We start from the raw sequence: 21,369 nt of genomic DNA, 5'->3' as shown, positions 1-21,369 counted from the left end.
TACTTTTGCTAATGACTTTCTGACATAAAGCCCTTTACAGAGATATTCTAACTTTTATTTGCCTGCAAATCTCTGGCTTTGAGCGCTGTCAGTTATGACAATTTGTTTTAATCTTGTAGATACTCAGCTGCTTTGGCAATTGGTTCTTGCCGGGGGCACTATGGCATTGACTCAGGAACCTTAAGCTGTTTTGCTTGAAAAGTTCCTCACACAGAATAAAAGTGAGGGATTGGATATGTTTGGCTCAGCCGAACCAGCTGATAAAGATTCTGGTGACATTTCATTGTTTGTTTTTCCTCGTCCATATCACTATGCCTTGAGTCAAGAATATGGAGTCCAACCTAAACGGTTAGTATATGTGCCTCTGTGAAAACACAAGCACCCTCAGACATGTTTCAGTCCTGATGCTCAGCTGGAATCCGTATAGCAGAGTTAGTTTGGAACCAATTTCTTTATATAGCCCAACTTGTTTAGATAACACATTGATAAAAATGTTTGATTCAATCTGAACCTCTGTCAGTTACTCAAAATGCATACCATTTACCTATTTTGCATGAGCGGCTGGCACAGCTAAGAGTTGTGGGGCATGGCGGCAGCGGTATAGGATGGGGGAATTCAGCAGATGACGGGATAGGTCAAATGAAATACAAAAATAAATAAATCCACTTACCTTGAGTTCGCTGCATCGCCGACTCGGTGATACAGGGAGTGCAAGATGAGTGGTTTTATTTCTTTTTTTATTTTTACCAATCCCGTCATCTGTCAACTTCCCTCATCCCACCCCCACCCCGCCCCATCGCCCCACCGCTCCTACCTGTGATGGCCATGCCTGCTATTTTGAGGTCTAATCTACAGACAGCTTTACCTGTCTTGCCAGCCTATTATTTTCACAAAAATGAATCCATTAAAGTATTTTTAATACCACATAATGAAAGCGGCTTTGGGTTCGCTTTTTTCAGCCACAGGTCTACTGGAAAGTCATTCACCCTTTAGTTCGGTCCAGAGGCGCAACATGGATATAGAGGGACACTAGGTGAGCTCCCTCAACCATTGGCCTTGTAGGCAATGTCAGTCACATTTTGTATCAGTCCATAGGAAATGCATTTGGTGTTTTACTGCTCAGGCAATGTAAGAGAGGATTTTCTCACTTGCCATCTCCTTCAGATCTGGAATGGAGAGGCATGAGCAAGAAAATGAGTCCACATCAATCTTTGAAGTTCTACTCTGGCGTCACTTCTCGTCTGCACTTCACTGAGCTCAGCACAATTTCTGATCCAGCTGTACTCTCTCCTCTCTGCTACAATGGCTCAAGGTGGTAGCAGCTTGTGCTCTGCCCTACCCTGCACTAAGTCTGTAGTACCGCATACTATCCAGCAGACCTAACAGATGGGCAGCATAGAATGCTGAACAGGGTCAAAAGCAAAGGTACAATCAGTGAGTGACTTAAGGGATAGATGGGTTCAGAGAGTGAAAGTGAACTGATATCTAACTGTGACAAAGGCCCAGAATTATTAATCTATCATGTAGAGCAACCAATGTCTCTGTGCTGCATTATGCAAGGAGGAAAATGGTGCTACTGTCATTCCCTGCAGTCTGAAAGGCATTCTTGCATGACATACAGTCTCTCAGAGGTCAGTGTGCACTATGCAGCGTAGCATTTGCACTGAAACTATAGTCTTCAGTATTAACCTCTTTGGGCCTTGGACGTAATGCTTACATCCTCTGCCGTGGCACTCCTGTGTCAAGGTCATACCCATTATGTCATTATGTCCAGATACCTACCCACGGGGGAAGTGTTGGTGTTTCCCCGTGGGGACCCCACCCACATTACCCCACTGGGGATGGCAGTGGAAGTGTTTCCCCTGCCATCCCCGACCCCCCCATGAACTGATTATATCAGTGTGCTCACTGCGTGCCAACATCATCAATTGCAGCTGGGACCAAGCTGGAAGCCATTTGCTTCCAGCGTGTCGAGGGAGCAGACGTGTTTTGGTAAGTCCTTCTCCCTGAGGTGGGGTTACAGAAGTACAGATGCAGGGGGAAAGGATTTTTCCCCTGCGCTGGTACCGCGATCGAGAAGCAGGAATCCCATCACTAGACAACAGCAATTCTTTTTGTGATATGTAGGGGAGTGACGCCTTAGGCAAGGGTTGCTTCCCGCGGGTATATTCCATCCAGGTTTTAGGCCCTCCTTGGGGGCTGATCTGGATGTTTTTTTGGCCGGTCTGCCCCCCGGGGAGTCGAAACCCACTAGGCCCCAGGAATTAAGTTTACATATATTTATAAGGGTGTAACCCCTTGGGCAAGGGTCGCTGCCCTGGAGGCAGCATGTTTTTCTGTTTTTTGGCCCCCCCTGGGTAGAATAAGAAATCATATTCTCTGAGCTTTTCTTACTGTGTAGCTCATTGTTCATCATATTTAACGGAAAACAGATCGTCTGTTGATTCTTCCCAAATTAACATCATTCAAATGACAAATGTGCGTGTCTTATGTGTTGTCTCTCTTGGTATAAAGTTTTATGACACTGTGCAGTATTTTTCTATTATCAGATTTCTAAATAGTTTTTTTTTTAAATACGTATTCATTTTATATAAATTGTATAAACTTTTTTCACTTGGAGTGATAGATTAAAGCTAATTGTTTAAAAATTGTCTTTTGGGTCCCTCATAAGACGGGTGTAGTTGTATCTATAAGCTCGAATAAAATGAAGTATGGAACGTTTGAATAGAATGAATTGATTCCTCCAAGGGATTTTATATTGTTGACAATTGAATAGAGTGAATTGTGAACATGTTTTGCCTATACATTTTTTCAGTTGTTTATAGACGCTGGTTTGTGGATGGGTGAGCAGACTAATTTGAATGATGAACAGCATTAGAGGGACAACAGTGCCAGACTTAAGCCCCAGTCTAGAGCTACCCGGTGGTCTCCCACAAATGAGGATGAGCTGAAGAAGTTCTTGGGTTTAACTTTTTTGATGGGCCTGTCACTGTCTTCATATTGGTCTATTAATCTCTTGATGGCAACGGCTATATTTCCTGCAACCATGAGTCGTAAATGATATTTGCTTCTTCTTCGTAGGTTGCATTTAGTTGATAATGACTTAGCATTGCCACTAGATCACCCTGACTGTGACTGTCTTTTTAAGGTTCAGCCTGTCCTTGATCATTTTGTAGATCAATTTTTAGAGATCTATGTGCCAGGTAAATAATTAGCTGTGAATGAGTCTTTGGTCCTGTTTAAGGGGCGATTGGTTTTTAGGCAGTACATTCCTAGCACGAGGGATTGTTAGCTAATTAAGATGTATATGCTGTCTATGAATAGTACTGGAAATGTCTAGAATTTCAGGCTCTACACTGGTAGGGATTCCATTATTGACCCCCCCACCCCCCCCCGGTTGTCCATCCACTTTTGGAGTTACAGAGAAAATTGTGGGGGAACTTGGTAAAGCACTTTTTAACAAAGATCACCATAGATAACTTTTACAGTGGTTTGCCATTGTTCGGGGAATTGTTCAAAGTGGACACTGTTGCTTGTGGGACAATCTGACCGTAAAGGTTACCCAAAAAAGCTAGTTTGTAAAAAAACTTGGAAAGGAACAATGCAGTGCCTTGCCTAGTGATGAACTTCTAGCTCTGAAAATTTCTGGCAGGAGAGATGTGTATATGCTGAAAACCAACTATGATGAAAGTACTTCATCTGTGACTGTTTGGGGTCAGGTTGCTGAAATGCGCAAACTTGTGTGCATTTTAAAGTACAATAAGCACATGGGTGGTGCAGATCAAGTAGATCAGAGGTTGGAACATTACACTGTTGTTCGTAAGGCATACGTTTGGTAAGAGAAGTTGCCTATCCATTTATTCCATTTAGCAAGCTACAATGCTTTTGTTGTTTTTAAGGAGTATTCTCCAGAGTCAAAGATGACATTTGTTCAGTTTCAGCAGTCTCTGATAGGAAGCCTTGTTTTAGTGGAAGAGGCAAGAGTTCCTAGAGAAGCAGTGGTGGAGGATGTAGCTAGATTGAAAGATTGCCACTTTTCTGATCACATTCCTCCCATGGTTAAAAAGAACTTTCCCGCTAAGGAATGTAGAGTCTGTTACCGAAGAGGTATCCAGAAGTAGAGTCGTATGCACTGCCCCCATTTCCTTCTAAACCTGGGCTATGTGTTAGACTTGTGCTTGGTTTGAGGTGTGCGTGGACTGGTGATTGGCTGGTGGTGTGTGTGGATCGGCGCTTGGATGGCGTTGTGTGTGTACTGGTGCTTGGCTGGTGGGGTGTGTGGACTGGCGCTTGGCAGGCAATGAGTGTAGATTGGCGTTTGGCTGGGCGGGTGCGTGGACTGGCGATTGGCTGGCGGTGTGTGTGGATTGGAGCTTGGCTGGTGGTGTCGGTGGACTGGCGCTTGGCTGGCAGTATATGAGTGGTGACTTGCTGCTGGTCACCACAAGCACTGCTAGCCAAAAAACAGTCGATACACTCTGGTGTGCTTGCTGTGTCAGGCATGTGGGTGTATGAAAGGGATGGGGCCTGAATGGCACAGTCTGTTGATGTGAGTGTTGTAATGTGCTGTGAATTGTCTTGTATGTGTAACTAATGAAAGGTATATCAATGGCCTGTAAAGAGGTTATTGACTTGCAGTGGCTTTACAGCTCCTGAACTGTGGCATTGGTTGAGGTTTTTAACCGTTTAATTAATAACAGTGAAATTCCTTTTTATGAATTCTGGTTCACTGATAGAATATTGATAGTAAAAGTATTGAAGTAAAAATATAGATAGTAAAAATATTGCCTCCCTATACTTAAACAGGTAAGTACAAAAATATTGAATCAAAAATCTTGAAGTTACAAATATAGATGTAAAAAATATCGATTTAAACCTATGAATAAAATAATATATATTAAACATAAAATATTAATATTATCCTTAACAAAGTTTATTACATTTAATATACATTTTAACTACATATAAAAAATAAACTTAATTTAAACAAAATATAGACACACAAACAATAATTTATACATATATTTACTTTAAAATAATGTATTAACAATTATATTTATTTAATTATTTTACTTTTAAATTATATCAAAATAAAATATATACATATATCAATAAATAAAACATTAAACTATTAAAATAAAAACAGAATGTACATTTCGCATCACAATAAATACAACAGTAGGGAAAATGTTGGATTGCTGAGGGGTACAAATGACTAATCTCATTCCAGTGAGTGCAACATTAGGGAAAGTATTGTATAGGTAGGGGGTAAAAATTACTATTCCAACTCCAGTGAGTGCAACAGTAAGGAAAGTGCTGGATAGAGAAGGGGTAAAAATTACTATTGCCACTCCAATGAGTGCAAAAGTAGGGAAAGTGCTAGATAGTGAAGGGGTAACCATTACTATTCCCACTCCAGTGCAACAGTAGGAAAAGTATTGAATAGCGGAGGGGTAAAAATTATTATTCCCACTCCAGTTAGTACAGCAGTAGGGAAAGTATTGGATAGCGGAGTAGTAAAAATTACTATTACCACTCCAGTGAGTACAACAGTAGGGAAAGTGCTAGATAGCGGTAGGGTGAAAAAGACTAGTCCAAATCCAGTGAGTGCAACAGTAGGGAAAGTGCCGGATAGCAGAAAGGTAAAAATGACTATTACCACTTCAAAGAGTGCAACAGTAGGGAAAGTGTTGGATAGCAAAAGGGTAAAACGTACTATTCCCACTCCAGTGAGTGCAACAGTAGGAAAAGTATTGGATAACGGAGGGGAAAATTACTATTCCCACTCCAGTGAGTGCAACAGTAGGAAAAGTGTTTAATAGAGGGGGAGTAAAAATTACTATTCCCACTCCAGTTAGCGCAACAGTAGGGAAAGTATTGGATAGCAGAGGGGTAAAAATTACTATTACCACTCCAGTGAGTGCAACAGTAGGGAAAGTGCTGGATAGCGGAAGGGTGAAAATTACTATTCCCACTCCAGTGAGTGCACCAGTAGGAAAAGTGCTGGATAGCAGACAGGTTATAATTACTATTCCCACTCCAGTTAGCGCAACAGTAGGGAAAGTATTGGATAGCAGAGGGGTAAAAATTACTATTGCCACTCCAGTGAGTGCAACAGTAGGAAAAGTGCTGGATAGTGGAAGGGTGAAAATTATTATTCCCACTCCAGTGAGTGCAATAGTAGGGAAAGTGTTGGATAGCAGAAGGGTAAACCTTACTATTCCCATACCAGTGAGTGCAACAGTAGGGAAAGTATTGGATAGCAGAAAAACAAAAATTTATAATAACATTTCAACAATCAAAAAATATATATATTTTTAAAAATAAATAAATAAACACTATTTAAAAAATATACCCCTAAACCTATTAAATATATAAAAATAACACATATTATAATGTTAATTACATATAATAAAAACCTACAAATATGATATTAAAATATTAAAAAATTAACCGCTTCAGCGCGGCGCAGATTCCTGCGCTGTGCTGAACGTTCCATTGGGCTTATGGAACCATGACGGAACGGTTCCGTCATGAGCACAGCTCAACCGACGCTCATGACGGAACCGTTCCGTCATGAGCATGGAAGGGGTTAATAAATACTTTTATAAACAATATTTATTTACAAGAAACAAATATTCACAAACACACCAATTATTTAAACTATAAATGTATTTATTTTATTTCCTCCCCAATAACACCACGCCAATACAAAAAGACATCAACATTTTTATTAACGTGTATTTCCATGATTATAAATGTAAAATATAGTATTATTAAAAAAAGATAATACACATTCATTGATTACACATTCTTTAACACTATAATATCCACAACACACACCTAAAATTAATTACACAATTACGATTTAATAATTAATTATTTTAAATTAATTAACAAATAATTAATAACATCCTAAAAAATAAATTACTTCCCACCCTGCCCACCATTTATACCTATAACCACTACAACACACACCTAAAATTAATTACTTATCTATCATAATTAAGTGCTCTAATACCTACGGGTCTAGCCAGCACTATATATGACTCATACATTACGTTCCTCTGAACTTCTGTTGGAATTTGACGACGCCCCATGGGTGTCAAAACTGTTTGTACTCACCTCGATGCACGAGCAACCTTGGCTGATGCCCGGTGGAGTTGTCACATGCAGCTAAAGAGGAGTCTGACCCTGGTTTGACCCCCTCGGCCGTCACCTACCCAGCCGGACACCTGACATTGTTTTCCTCCTTTCTCCTGTTGTGTATTCCCTCCCTCCCCCTCCTCCTCCACCTGTGACTCTGATTTAAATGATGTAACTATGTAACCTGTAACTCACTGTAACTCATGTAAAGTGCTCTGATACCTCAGGGTCTAGCCAGTGCTATATAAAACCTTTCAAACAAACAAACAATTACACAATTACCATATTTAATTACTAATTAATTAATTATTGTAACAACTAATCAATAATTCAACTAATCAATCATTCAATAAAAATTTAATTACTTCCCATCTTCCCACCATTTAATCCTATAAACACCACATAATACACCTAAAATTAATTACACAATTACCATCATTATTTACTAATTATTTAATTTAAATGAATTAACAACTAATTATCAAACAATTATTAGTAAAATAATGTATACATTTAACACTATAACATCACAATTTCACAAATATTAATAAATAAAATTGATTCAATAAATGTTTTATTATTAAATTACTTCCCACCCTATTCCCCTATAAACCCACAACCCGCTACGGAACAAAAAATGCAAAATTCAATTAAAAAAATGTATTACCTACTAAAAGTTTAACACATATAATAAAAATACAAATAATTCTTATACATAAAAACAAACATCACACACATATAAAATATATACTAAAATACATAACATTCATAAAAATGCGATGGTTTTAACAACTATGGCCATCCCATCGCAAAAAGGGAATGCCCGCCATAAGAGCGGTGGTCCCGTTGCCGGCATTAAGATGCGCCTGCCACAGTGGCGGGCGCATCCAGCATTCCTACCATTGTGGCGGGCGGTGCACTCAGCACTGCCTGCCACAATGGCAGGAAGGCATGCTGTGCACTTCCATGCAGAACATGGCAGGCACCACGCGGTGCCTGCCATCTTGTCCATGGAATTGCTGGGGGGTACCATAAGTACTCCCCATGTGCACCCCCCACACCCCCGGAGTCCTTGGGGGCCCGCAACGGGCCCCCAAAGCAGACTCCGCATGCCTTTGCCACGGAAAGGCATTGCAAAATTCCCATCCTAATATGGCTGGCGGTGTCTGATAGACACCGCCACCATACAGAACCCTTTTCCTGCCTGGTCGCAAGGCGACTGGGGCGGAAAAGCGGCGGATGGTCTTTCCGTCTGCCGTGGACCCCCCTGCCATACTAATGTGGTGGGGGTCATTCCGGCACGGATGGCGGGCGGATCGCCCCTGCCAGGCCGGCGGTGGCTACCGCCGGCCTGGCGAGGGTGTTCCGCCCGCCATCCTAATGGGCCCCTATATTTTTACAAATTATATTTAACACTTTGATATTTTTTAAATCAATATAACTTACCTAAAATTGATATTTTTGACCACAATATTTTTTCTGTCAATATTTATGACCCACAATATTTTTTTTGTCAATATTTGAGCAAATCAATATTTTTAAATCGATATTTTGTCTCTGCACCTTGAAATCTCTTGTTAATAAAATGTGACATTCTGAACCTTCACTCACCCTCTTGCCAAATCTAACCAGTATGTGTGTGTACTTGAGGAATAGTTGGCTGTTAGGCAATATTTGTCTTTTCTGTCTTTATCTGCCAAGGTGTATATTGTATCTGGGGAAAATCTGCCAATTCTAGATATTTTCATAAACTAGAAACCCAGGGGAGTACAGAGTGGTGTCCGTCTCATGGATCCCATCAAGTTTTCTTACCCAAAATGCCCTGCAAACCTCAAAATGTGACTACAGTTACACAGTTTCCTTGCATTACTCTGCCATATTCTTCCAGAAGCAAAAAGAAACCACACATTTCCTACCACCCAATGTTTCCCAAGTTTCCCATTAAAATGCTACCTCACTTGTGTGGGTGGGCCAAGTGCCTGCCATAGGGTAGGTCCCAAAACGTATTGTGGAGGCATCCAAAATTATCCATCACAAACGACCCAGTTTTTCAAGGGGGTCATCTGCGTTTTTGGTCCCGGGCTAGGCAGCCATATAGGGAAACCTACCAAAACTAGACATTTCTGAAAACTAGACACCTGGAGGAGTCCAAGGAGGTGTGGCGTGCATAGATCCCCCAATGTTTTCTTACCCAGAATCTCCTGCAAACCTCAGATTTTGCTAAAAAACAAATCACATTTTCCTCACATTTCTGTGTGGGAAAGTTGTGGGAACACCGGGCTGACAAAAATTTCTTACCACCTACCATTTCCCTAGGTCTCCCTATAAAAATGTTACCTTACTTGTGTGGGTGGGTCAAGTGCCCGCCACAGGAAAGGGCTCGAAACATATTGTGGAGGTATCAAAAACTATCAATCAGAAAAATAACCTGATTTTTGGTCCCAGGCTCGATGGCCATGTAGGGAAATCTACCATTGTGGAGAGGTGTGGCTCACTGGTTAGAGGCGGCAGACCTGTAAGCAGAGAACGGCCCGGGACCAGGGTTCAATTCCCGACGCGGCAGGGTCTTGGACCAGGGTCAACGGACTCGATAATTCTCGCCTCAGTGCCTACTCTAACCAGGGAACACACTCGGTAACTCTGGGCATTAAGCTTGCCTCATCTCTACAACGGCCCCCCACAGACGCCGGGGATGCCTGGTTTCACCCTGGAGATACCCAGAAAGGGACCATCTCACAGGGAAAACCAGAACGGGTTCCCCAGCGGTCTACAGCGCCAGGACACTCGGGTAGAGTAACAGTGTGCTTTACAAGTATCCCACATTTACATTTACCAAACCCAAGCATTTCTTAAAACTAGAAACCCGGGGTAGTCCATGGAGGTGTGGCTTGCATGGGTCCCCCAATTTTTCTTAACCAGATTCCCCAGCAAATCTCAAATTTAGCTAAAAAATCAAATTTGTCTCACATTTATGTGTGGAAATTCCTGTGCCGGCATACTTTTCCTACCTCCCTGTGATTCCCTTGGTCTCCAGAGGAAAATTATATCTCACATGTGTGGGTAGGCCAATGGTCTGTGACTGGGAAAGGCCGAAAAGGTGGAGATTGAGCAAAGCGAGATGTAAGAGCTGTATTTTTGTTTATATATGTGTTTTGGTTGACTCTGCATTGGACACCCTCACAAGGAAAGTATCATTTTTATCAGTAGACAACAGGGAATGGTAAGAAATGTGAGCTGGTGCGGTGGTGCCAGACAGAAAAATAAGGAAAATATGAATTTTTTAGCTAAATTTGAGCCTTGCATGGGTTCCGGGTAGGAAAACATTGGGAGATCCGCGCAAGCCACACATCCTTGGACTTGCCCAGATGTCTAGTTTTCAAAAATATTTGGGTTTGGTAGGTTTCTCTAAATGGCCGTAGAGCCTGTGTCCAAAAACACAGGTGACCCCCTTGCAAAGCCAGGTTGTTTTGTGATGGATTATTTTCAAGTCTCCACAATACTGTTTGGGCAGTTTCCAGTTGTGGGCACTAGCCCCACCCACACAAGTGAGGTACCATTTTTATCAGGAGGCCTGGGGAAACGCTGGGTGGTAGGAAATTCATGTTGGCCCGGTAATTACACAACTTTCCCACACAAATGTGAGTAAAATGTGATTTTCTTCAGCAAACTTTGAGGGTTGCAGGATCTTCTGAGGAAGAAAATGTTGGGAGATCAACAAAAACTACCATGGCCTCCCCCGGTTGTCTAGTTTTAAGAAATGTCTGGGTTTGGTAGGTTTCCCTACATGGTCACCAAGTCCAAGACAAAAAACGTATGTGATTTCCTCGCAAAACCAGGTCTTTTTGTGATCGATAATTTTCAAGTCTCCACAGTACGTTTTGTGCCATTTCCTGTCACAGGAACTAGGCCTACCCACACAAGTGAGGTACAATTTTTATCAGGAGACTTGTGGGAATTCTGGGAGAGTGCAACATTGTGGCAGAAATGTGAGGAACATGATTTTTGTAAACAATGTATGGTTTACATGGGAACTGGGTAACAGAACCTGGTGAGAGACAAATAGGTCACCCTACACTAGAATCCCCTGGGTGTCTAGTTTTAAAAAATGTATACAAGTTTGCTAGGTTTTCCTAGGTGCCGGCTGAGCTAGGGCCCAAAATGCACAGCTAGGCACATTGCAAATAAAGGGTCAGTTTTCTTCTGAAAAATGTGATGTGTCCACGTTGCGTTTTGGACCACTTCCTGTCAAAGAAACTAGGCCTACCCACACAAGTGAGGTACCATTTTTATCGGGCGACTTGGGGGAATGCTGGGTGGGTGGAAGTTTATGACTCCTGACAGATACCAGAACTTTCCATTACAGACATTTTGAGGAAAGTGGTTGTTTTTTTCCAGGTTCAAGGGATTCTGGGTAACAGAACCATGTAAGAGGCAAACAAGTCACCCATCCTAGATTCCCCTGTATGTCTAGTTTTCAAAAATGTCTGGTTTGCTAGGTTTCCCTAGGTGCCCGCTGAGGTAGGGTCGAAAATACAAAGCTAGGCACCCTGCAATAAAAGGGTTAGATTTCTGTGGAAAAATGTGATGTGTCTACATTGTGTTTTGGGACATTTCCTGTCGCGGGCACTGGGTCTACCCACACAAGGGACGCACCATTTTTAGCAGGAGACTTTGGGAAATGCTGGGTGGGTGGAAGTTTGTGGCTCCCCACTATTCCAGAACTTTCCATCAGAGAAATTTGAGGAAAATGGTTTTTTTTACAAAGTTTGAGGTATGCAAGGGATTCTGGGTAACAGAACCTGGTGAGAGCCACACAAGTCACCCCATTATGGATTACTCGGGGTGTATAGTTTAAAGAAATGCACAGATTTGATAGGTTTCCCTAGGCGGTAGCTGAAATAGGGCCCAAAATCCTTAGCTGGGCACATTGCAAAAAAAAGGGTCAGTTTTCATTGGAAAAATGTGATGTGTCCAAGTTGTATTTCGGGCCGTTTCAAGTCGCCGGCACTAGGCCTACTCACACAAGTGAGGTACCATTTTTATCAGCAGACTTGGAGAAATGCTGGGTGTGTGGAAGTTTGTGGCTCTCCACAGATTTCAGAAGTTTCCATCACAGAAATGTGAGGAAAATGTGTTTTTTGACAAATATTGAGATTTGTAAGGGATTCTGGGGAACATAACCTTGTAAGAGCCACACATATCACCCCATTCTGTCTTCCCTAGGGTAGCTAGTTTTAAAAAAATGTACAGTTTTGCTAGGTATCCTTAGGTGCCTGCTAAGAAAAGGCCCAAAATCCACAGGTAGGCACCTTGGGAGGAGCACAAGCCACAAGCACAAGCCACGAGTTCTTCTAATGTATGTGGCCGAGGGAAGAGAGGGGGGCCCCTCTCTTCCCTCCTCCTGTACCTCTTTTTCTGATTTGCCCCACTTGTAGTTCATCTGGGACACACCCTCAACATTTGGAATTGATGCCGGTGGCGGACCCTCGGCCACATACATTAGAAGAACTCGTTCGTGGCTTGTGCTCCTCCCAAACAGTGATCACGCTGCATTTCTTCTCATACTTCCAGAGATTAGGATCATTCTCCATATGGATAAGATTCTTAGATCCATTATCATGCTTGCCCATTCGACAAGCCTTCTGCAGTTCAAATGTTTTTATTATTTCGGGCTACTATCGTTCTATCAATACGAGCCCCCTCACTCTTATTCTATTTCACTTCATAGTATAGTGAAAGCTCTAACGGCATCTACGCTGACACCAACACTCGAGGGACCATTGGCCCCATTTCCCATCCAGTTTGATATCCATTTATGCAGCCACCAACCTGACTCGGTGGACCCATACCTTCCCAGTTCCCTGGCTTAGGTAAGGTTTTCCATCAGTTTTAAACCCTTGTCTGTCTTATGACATGAAACACACATCCTTTACTTTTAAACATTTTTTCTGTTAGGTATTTATTGTCCATTCGATATTACATCTATGCACTTCCTACATTAGAGGACTCCCTTCACATCTTTAGAAGGTAACTATGCTCATCATATTCATCCACGCTCTTGCAGAAGATGGGGTGAGCTTCTTCCGATTCCATCTGCATGATCACCATTCTGCTCTTCAATACCACAGGTGATATGCACTCATTCCTCTATTCTTCTTGAGACTTATTCCCCCTTTCCCGCTTTTTGTATTTACTTGCGTCATCACCAAGATTTTCTATGTTAACACTAATTTCCGGTGACAGGTTACTTAAGAGATTTACTATTTGTATCTAACTTTGGACATCACTTTTTCTTTCTCTTTTTTCTCACGACCAGCAACTGGCTAATAATAGATTGTTTTATATGTTCTGACTCTTGTGTGAGCAGAGATTAGCAGTAGGACCCCTCATATGTAATTTACTAAGTATGCTTCATGTCTAATATTCTTTAGGTCTGTTTCACCACATGGGTACCTGATGATGGCATAATGCCAAAACGCGCGTAAACACGAATTTCGTCAGCCATGACAGTTTTTTACCACCATTCAAATTATAGTTCATGTGCAATTTCAAAACAATATGTCATTCTTGCTCTTTACTGTTCATCAAGGTAGCATTCGAATTAATAGTGCATAAACAGTCGCAGTCTAAAATTAATGAATGAGTGTGCCTGCAAAATAATAGAGCAGCACTGGACAAGATAATACTCTGTTCTTGGGAAATTTGCTTGGCTTCTTTTTCTTATTGTAAAAAAATATTTTTATAAACCCCTAAAAAAACATTGTTATATTAATAAAATATATATATTTTTGATATTTACTTGTTGATTGCATATTTGTTTGTTATCTTTATAGGTCCACTGCATGTTAATTTGTATTTCCTAATTGTTTTCTTCACTTATATCATCGTCATTACTACCACTACTATTTCTTGCTCCTCCATTATCACCAACATCAGCACCACCATTGGTGCAACTACCACAATCCTCACCTCAATCCTTTTTATATACCAATACCATAATTGCCACTATCACCACCAGCACTACAATTACTACTGCCATTGTCACTTCTACAACAATCAACAACAATTTTCCAACTTATTCCACTTTCACCACTATCAAGAAAACCATTGCCATTATCAACAATTCCTCCATTATCTCCACCACTACCACCTCCTACTGCTATCACCATCCTCACATCACTCTCAGCACCATCCACTAACATTCTCACCATGATCACTACCACCACTGTCTCCATTACTACCTCTATCACCGCTCTAACTATCAGCACTAGCCCCACCATTGGCCCCACTATAGGCAACATGAGCAATATCACTACTGCTACCTTTGTCACTACCAAGATTATCAACATCACTATCATCACTACTACCTCTACCACTACCACCACCACAATTACCACTGTTGTAGGTGATGAGCATCAGAACTAATTTTTAAAACTATTGCTTATTTTTCATTACTGGAGCAAGAGAGCAGAAAAAAGAGAAAGAATGTTGAAGAAAAATATACCAAAACAGTGACTAAAAAGGAAAACACATGCGAGAAAGAATAGACATGATCGCAAATAAAAGACAGGAAGTGAGGGGTCTTGGAAGAGAGAGGCATGTGAATAAATAACAAATACAAGCCTTCTTTTTCGGTACTCTCTGCATTTTGCAGGATAGGTAGTGGGCGCCGCAAATAAACTTTGAAAGTCTGAAACTTTTTTCATTTGGTTTTGCAATTTTCAAAGACAGGCTAAACCTATGTGTTGGACTTGGCCCTTTTTGCAGGGTCATCCCTGAACTTTTTGCCTTCCTCCTAGACTTTTTTCTGACATGGTGTTGGTGGTGCTACGTCTCTGAGCACATTAGAACTGCTGTCCAGTGTAAAGTGCATGTGCTCTGTGGTAAACATGGTAAGATTGGTCTACACCTGTTTGGCACGTTTAATTTACCTGTCAGTCTCTTGTAAAGTGGTATCTCAGATACCCAGGGCTGGTAAATTAAATGCTACTGGTGGGCTTGCAGCGCTGATTGCGCCACCCACCAAAGTAGCCTTTCAACCTGTCTCAGGCCTCTGCCAATGCAGGGCCTATGCGCACAGTGGTAATGCCGCTGTGACGTGTCACCTAAAGTGTGTGCTGTGTCTGTGACCCCCCCCTTTTACTGCGTGTCAGTCACCCCTAAGGCAGGCCCAAGCTAGCCCTATGGGCAGGGTACATTGTAGGTAAATTGTAGGACATGTACCTTAAGTGTGTGACATGTCCTGGTAGTGACAAACAGCCATTTTGAATTCTCACTCTGTGAGGCTGCCCTCCCGTAGGAATGCATTGGAGTTCCCGGATAAGTGTTTCAGTGATAATTCCTGATATGCAAGGAGCAGCGTGGTAAAGTTTGCTATGGTTGGAATAGTAATAATAAATGCTGCGCAATGGTGTGCGCAGATTTTTTATCACTATTTTAGAAATGCCACTTTTAGAAGTTGTAAGAAGATTTTGGGTAACCCAATAAACCCTTGTAGGCTTGGGCGATGGATAATTCAAAATAGGGAATGTCTACAAGGGATTTTGTTCATAAACTAAGTACATATGATTAAACATATATCATTCAAGGGTTGATTAAATAATTGAACCCTATTGTATCCACAGGATAACTAAATCATTCTTGTATTGTTCATTCGCATTAAATACAATAAGGTTAAAAAGAAGAAAAGTAAAGTAAGCACACAGCAAGTTGGCATTTCTGTGTGCTATGTGTCTGCCTGCCTGATGTTTATTGCAATTCTGGCTCTGGAGTGACAGGGGCTGGTGAGGTGTGTGTATGGCTCCAGTGAGGGCAGGGTGAGTCAGCGCTAGGCTGAATAGGGGATCTGCATTTGGAGTAGTTGGAGGAGTAGTCCCCTGACCCTGAATAGGCCTGTGCCTGCCTGGATGAATGCTGGCTCCGCCCCCCTGTGGAGTGTCTGATTACTGAGCCCCCAATTGACAAAGGGGAAGAGGAGCCCTGTAAACAAAGTGCTCCAATACCCCCAAGAACCAGTTGAGACTGGTTCGGAAGCCCTGTGCCAGGGCGGAACAAAGAGAAATGGTGTATATATACTGGGGCTGTGATCCCTTGAAGGTGTGCTTTTCTTGTGCTTAGGCTTGCAGCCAGCTGGCTGCTGGACTGCCAGGAGGTACCCGGTGTACTGGACTGCCCATGCCTTGCTTCCTGCCTCCCCTGGAGGGGAGAGATACAGTGCTGGTGAGCACTTTCCCTGGCCCAGCTAGAAGCTCCAGGACGCAGGTAATGTGGGGCCATGCATCGCTGGGCTGCAAGGTATTTAGAGGGAATCCCAGCGTAGGGATTCCCCGTGCTGCTGAGGAGTGAAGCGCGAGCCCATCCCGCTGGTTTTGTGCTCCTCGAAGTAGGAACCCACCCCGCATTTATGCTGCAAGAAGCGGAAGCCTACCCCGTTGGTTTTGTTCTCCTGTTGGAGGGAGCCTACCCCACAATTGTAGTCTCAAGAAGTGGGAGCCCACCCCGCATTGGTGAACCACCGCCAAGATGCGCCATACCTCGAGATGCAACCCGGAAGCCAGGCATCTGCTGCCTGACTCTGGGTGGGGCCAACAGAAGGAGGCGGCTGAGGCCGCCAATTGCAGCGCGTGTCTACGCAGGGCTCCTATGAGGAGAGGGAGAAACCCGTGTGTTCCCTGGAGACTGGAGCAGCCAAAGGGAATCCCAGGAGAGGGGCCGGTTGAGGCACACTGTCGGTGCCTGCCCCCTAGCCTCACAAGAGTCCCGGTGAGTGAGGTCACAGAGGAGGGGCCCATCGGAGCCTCGAGGGCTCTGTGTGCCAGTTGGCAGAGTTCTGACTTTGCAGCAAAGAGTTGTCTAGGTGGGAGAGTACAAGTGAGGTCTCCCTGCCCCCGTGAAGCATTGTGAGTACCTACCAAAGGCCCCAGGAGAAGCCCCGGTGAGTGGGGCAAGGCTTAGAGCTTCCTGAGGCACCGCAGTGCCAGGCCTACTTCTTCACAGCTGATCTGCCTGTTGGAGGGCAGCTGAACCGTTGGGCAACATTGTTTTAGAAGGTCCAGTTGGGCTCCCGGGGCACAGTGGTGCCAGGGCCAATTTTCTCAGCTGCACCGCGAGAGCGGGCAGCTGCAACATGTGGGACAGTTATTTTCATAATGAGGAAGGGGTGAGTTGCACACCCCTGCCCCCAGTGCATGGTGCACATTGTCTTCGCTGCATTGGCAGTCAAGGGGCAGTGGAAGGCCTCAGTTACGCCCTGTCATTTGGGACAAAGGGCATTTGAGTCCCACAGAAGGCCATTTGTCTGGGGGTCAGTGTTGGTAGGGCGCAAGGCCCTAATGTGATGCCTACAGTGATTGCATAATGTGTTTATGTTTATGAGGTTTGGGCATAATGCGTTTCATGCCTAGTGTTATTGCCTAATGTGGTGATGCCTAATACAAATGTCATACTATGATGTTTTTGCCCAAATTGATGAAGACATAATGTGTTTATGTTGCTAGACGTAATGCTGAGATCATTATTATACCAGTAGTTACTGGTAGTGTTTTATTTTTACTACGTGTGCTTGTGATGGTTCTGACAGTGGCCCGATTGGTCCTGTCATGTATATAATCCCCGGTGAATTTCTACCAGATGTCAGTTGGCACAGTGTATATTGAGTGATTATGATTCTAATGTGTTTTGGATAATACAAAGGCTATTTTTTATATAAACTTGTGTGGATTTTTTTTTTGCGGTGTGCCCAGTGTGTTGCTGCTGCTGTGTGTGTGTGTTGCGCAATCGCTTTACACATCGCCTCTGGGATAAGCCTGACTGCTTGTGCCAAGCTACCAAGGGGGTGAGCAGGGGTTATCTTCAGCGTGTAACTCCCTTGCCCTGACTAGAGTGGTAGTTTCTGCCTGGCTTAGGCGCATGCCCTAGCCAACCAGAAATCCCATTTCTAACACTATGCATATATTAATCATGCCATGAACAATGTCCTTATAGTGCACTCTGGGGCATATTCACAAGCCCCTATCGCCACCACAACTTCACTTTCAGTGATACTGTGGTGGCGATAGGGGCCTCGCCTTATTCACAAGGCAGTGTTAAGCCACTTAATGTGGCTTAACGCTGCCTTGTGAATAGGCCCCCTTACACGCTGTGTTTAGCGTGAAAGGGGCATGCAGTGGGTGTTGTGGTGGGCGTTCCACTGCAACACCCATTGATATTTACGCTGTCCCCCATTCACAAGGGCAGCGTAAATAGGAGCTAACGCCAAACTTAAGACCAGGAAAACCCAGGTCTTAAATTGGCGATATGATCAGAAATGCTTAATTTCTCCTCGTTTGGGCATTTTCCATATGTGCTCCCTTGTGCAGCTCACATGGAAAATGCAAAATGCCATGGTTTATTTATGTACAGGAAGGTGTTCCTTCCTATACATAAACAAACCTTTTTATAAAAATGCCATTGTGTAACTTACATGTGTGCTGCATGAAGCAGCACACATGTAAGTTACAAACTGGCATTTTATGTTTTTTATGTGCAGGAAGGGGCACCTGTGTTGGCGCTAAGTTGTGAAACTTAGCACCATCACAGGGGGAAAAGCAAGGCTGCACCATGTCCTTGTGAATATGGTGCAGCTTTGCTTTTTCGAAGTGGCAGAGAGAGGTGTTAAGCCAAGAAGTCTAACGCCTCTCTCTGTCACTTTCTTGTGATTATCCCCCTTGGTCTTTCTAAAACTGGCTCTTTGAACTTCTGCTGAATCCAACTTGACGTTAATATAGGCACAGTGTTCACTGAATATAAACTGGTAACTAAGCATCACTGTGATAACTCTGTGCTCAGAAGAGCTTTTACTCATTGGCTGAGGTTGCAATTCGGTCAACATTGAACTCTTCAATCTGTTTCACTGTATGCACAGTGAGCAATAGAATAATGTTGAGATTCCCACATTTTTGGGGGGGTGCGAAATTTGCTTAATTTGCTTCTCATAGTCATGCGAAATTTCAGGAAAACTTCAGGAAATTTTGCAAAAGTCAGAAAAATGCAACCCAGGACTCAATGCTATGTTTTATGGCAAAATGTGTCCTCCTGCCCATTTTCGACGCAAATGACACATTTTGCACTAACAAATAGCACCAAAAGCACAACTGCTTTGAGCAACTGTTGCTCACGTTCTGGTCATTCACGTTTTGCAAGTGCTATAATTTTGCTGTAAATACTGCGTGATTATGCAAGGTGCTTTTTTCTGGATTTCCACGTAACAGGCGCAATGTAAAATTCACAAAATTGCACAAATGATGGCAGTGTCATTTAAATTTCGTACGTCCTGCTAGTTCCTATTATTAATACGTCTTGGGGGTCTGAACCTACATAATGTGGTACAGTGAATTCCGCTTAGACCAGGTGCACCAAAACCCCTAAAAAGAAAATCAATCATGCACAACTTACCATTGAATGCTTTGAGAGATTTCTGGGGATAGGACCACAAAATTGTGGGAGTAGGGCTTGCCTGCACCAAGCAAGTCAGAGTGGCATTTGACCCCACCTGCACAGTGAGGTTCGAAAGGAGGGCAGAGGTCTCGGGCTTCATGCAGGTGTTCAGTTCCACCTCATGGAAGAACTTGCCTGCACGGAAGTTTGGACTGGCACAAGTTAAATAGGAGTTCATGAGGATGATGGGAGGACTGACGGTCTGAACAAAGTGGACGAAGCCCCTGAGGCGGCAGTCACACATCCACGGGTTGTCGTGCAAGGCCAGCACTGCATTGGACATTGATTCAGGTCTCTTTTCTCCCACCTGAATTTTCTGGTGGAGCGGCCATTGGAGGAAGACATCTTTGGAGATCACAGTAAGCTGGTTGAACGATAAGTCTAAGTAGGTCAGGTTGCCTAGATACCTCAGAGCATGCTCAGGGAGAACATCAAGTCTGTTGTGCTTCAGATCCAAAATCTTCAAAGCTGGGGTGTCCTGAAAAGTTGTCCAGGGTATGGAGCGCAATTTATTCCCTTGCAATCTCAACTCTGCCAGATCCTTCAGGTTCTCCAGGCTTTTAAGGTGGATGACTGTGATGTTGTTGAAGTTCAACCACAGATGCTCCAAGGCACTGACAGTGTGGAACGAACCGCGTGGCAACTCTGTTAGGTGGCATTTTTCAATGCGGATCTTTCTAATGTCTGCAGGAATGTTTTCTGGGATCCTGCTCATAGGAGTCGCCATACACATCAGACTCCTGCAATATGAATATTTTTACAGTATTTATAAGCAAGTCAAGAAAAATCTCTCCAAGCTTTGTAAATGCCCCCGTGCACCCTTCAACCACGAACATGGGTTGCTATATTGTGTTCTTGCACAACGAACAGCTATTTATTTTTTGGAAAGGTCAATAACAGTACCAATGAAGACAATACAAAAAGGTAAATAGAGGAAAAAAAGTCTACCTCAGTTTAATGAAAAACATTTACGCATATGTTTTTACCTCATATCTTTTTGTCTATTGACTTACTAATTTTATTTGTGCAAAAAAAACCTGAATACGTGGTTTTGTTAAAGTCAAATAATGCATTTACCTGCATTTACCTTATAACATATACAATAACTAGATAATACAGGCTACCTCTTGGTGGTTTGAAGCACTTTACAAAAATTCCTAACAAAATAAAAATAAATATAATTGGAAACCGAGCATACTGATGGCGTGCTCTGTGAAACTATTTGTTTCTGCTGATGCCTGTAATCCCTGGCAGTAAGGGCACTACTTCAATACGATATACGTGAATCTTACCTCCCAAAAGTATCACTTGAACAGGAGCAGCCGGTCACACAGGAGGAAAGCGCGGGGTTGGCTTTGAATAAAACAAGGCTCAGGAAGAAAATATTATGAATAAGATCCATATTCCTCATTTGGAAGAAGTAGCGCCGGTTTCACAGACGACATGCCCACCGCTTCTAAATCTTAAATCCTATTAGCTGTAATCTTCCTTGACGTCGTGCGGGATGAGCGCAGGAGACAAGACAACAACGGGGCAGGAAACTGGCTAATGAATCAGCAACCAAAGTACAAGTCATCTGTGTCTTGAATACAAACTCGAAAAACACATTACCTGATTCAACAAAATGGACTCAACTTTTCCCAAAACCATGACAGAAAATATGGCGGAAAAAATGAGATTCCTTGCCTGGGGAAGAATATGTAGTGTGCATGTTAGAGTGTGTTTTTGTGCGTGGTCTAGGAGCATGCC

At 42.9% G+C, this 21,369-nt stretch overlaps 1 protein-coding gene across 1 annotated transcript in view; it reads right to left on the bottom strand.

Moving 5' to 3' along the window:
• The window catches only part of LRIT2 (leucine rich repeat, Ig-like and transmembrane domains 2), a 54,393-nt gene extending 33,362 nt beyond the window's left edge, over positions 1–21,031 (bottom strand). Inside the window, exons 1-2 of the mRNA XM_078641124.1 lie at positions 20,913–21,031; positions 19,579–20,360 (exon numbers count right to left, since the gene is read on the bottom strand). Coding sequence (XP_078497250.1) covers positions 19,579–20,360; positions 20,913–21,031 — 901 coding nt within the window. The remainder of the gene's footprint in view (positions 1–19,578; positions 20,361–20,912) is intronic.
• Between the last annotated feature and the right edge of the window lie 338 nt (positions 21,032–21,369).

The sequence above is a fragment of the Lissotriton helveticus genome, chromosome 5_1, assembly GCF_964261635.1.
Source record: "Lissotriton helveticus chromosome 5_1, aLisHel1.1, whole genome shotgun sequence".
Lineage (NCBI taxonomy): Eukaryota > Metazoa > Chordata > Amphibia > Caudata > Salamandridae > Lissotriton > Lissotriton helveticus.
This window is presented reverse-complemented; position numbering and strand designations above follow the sequence as displayed.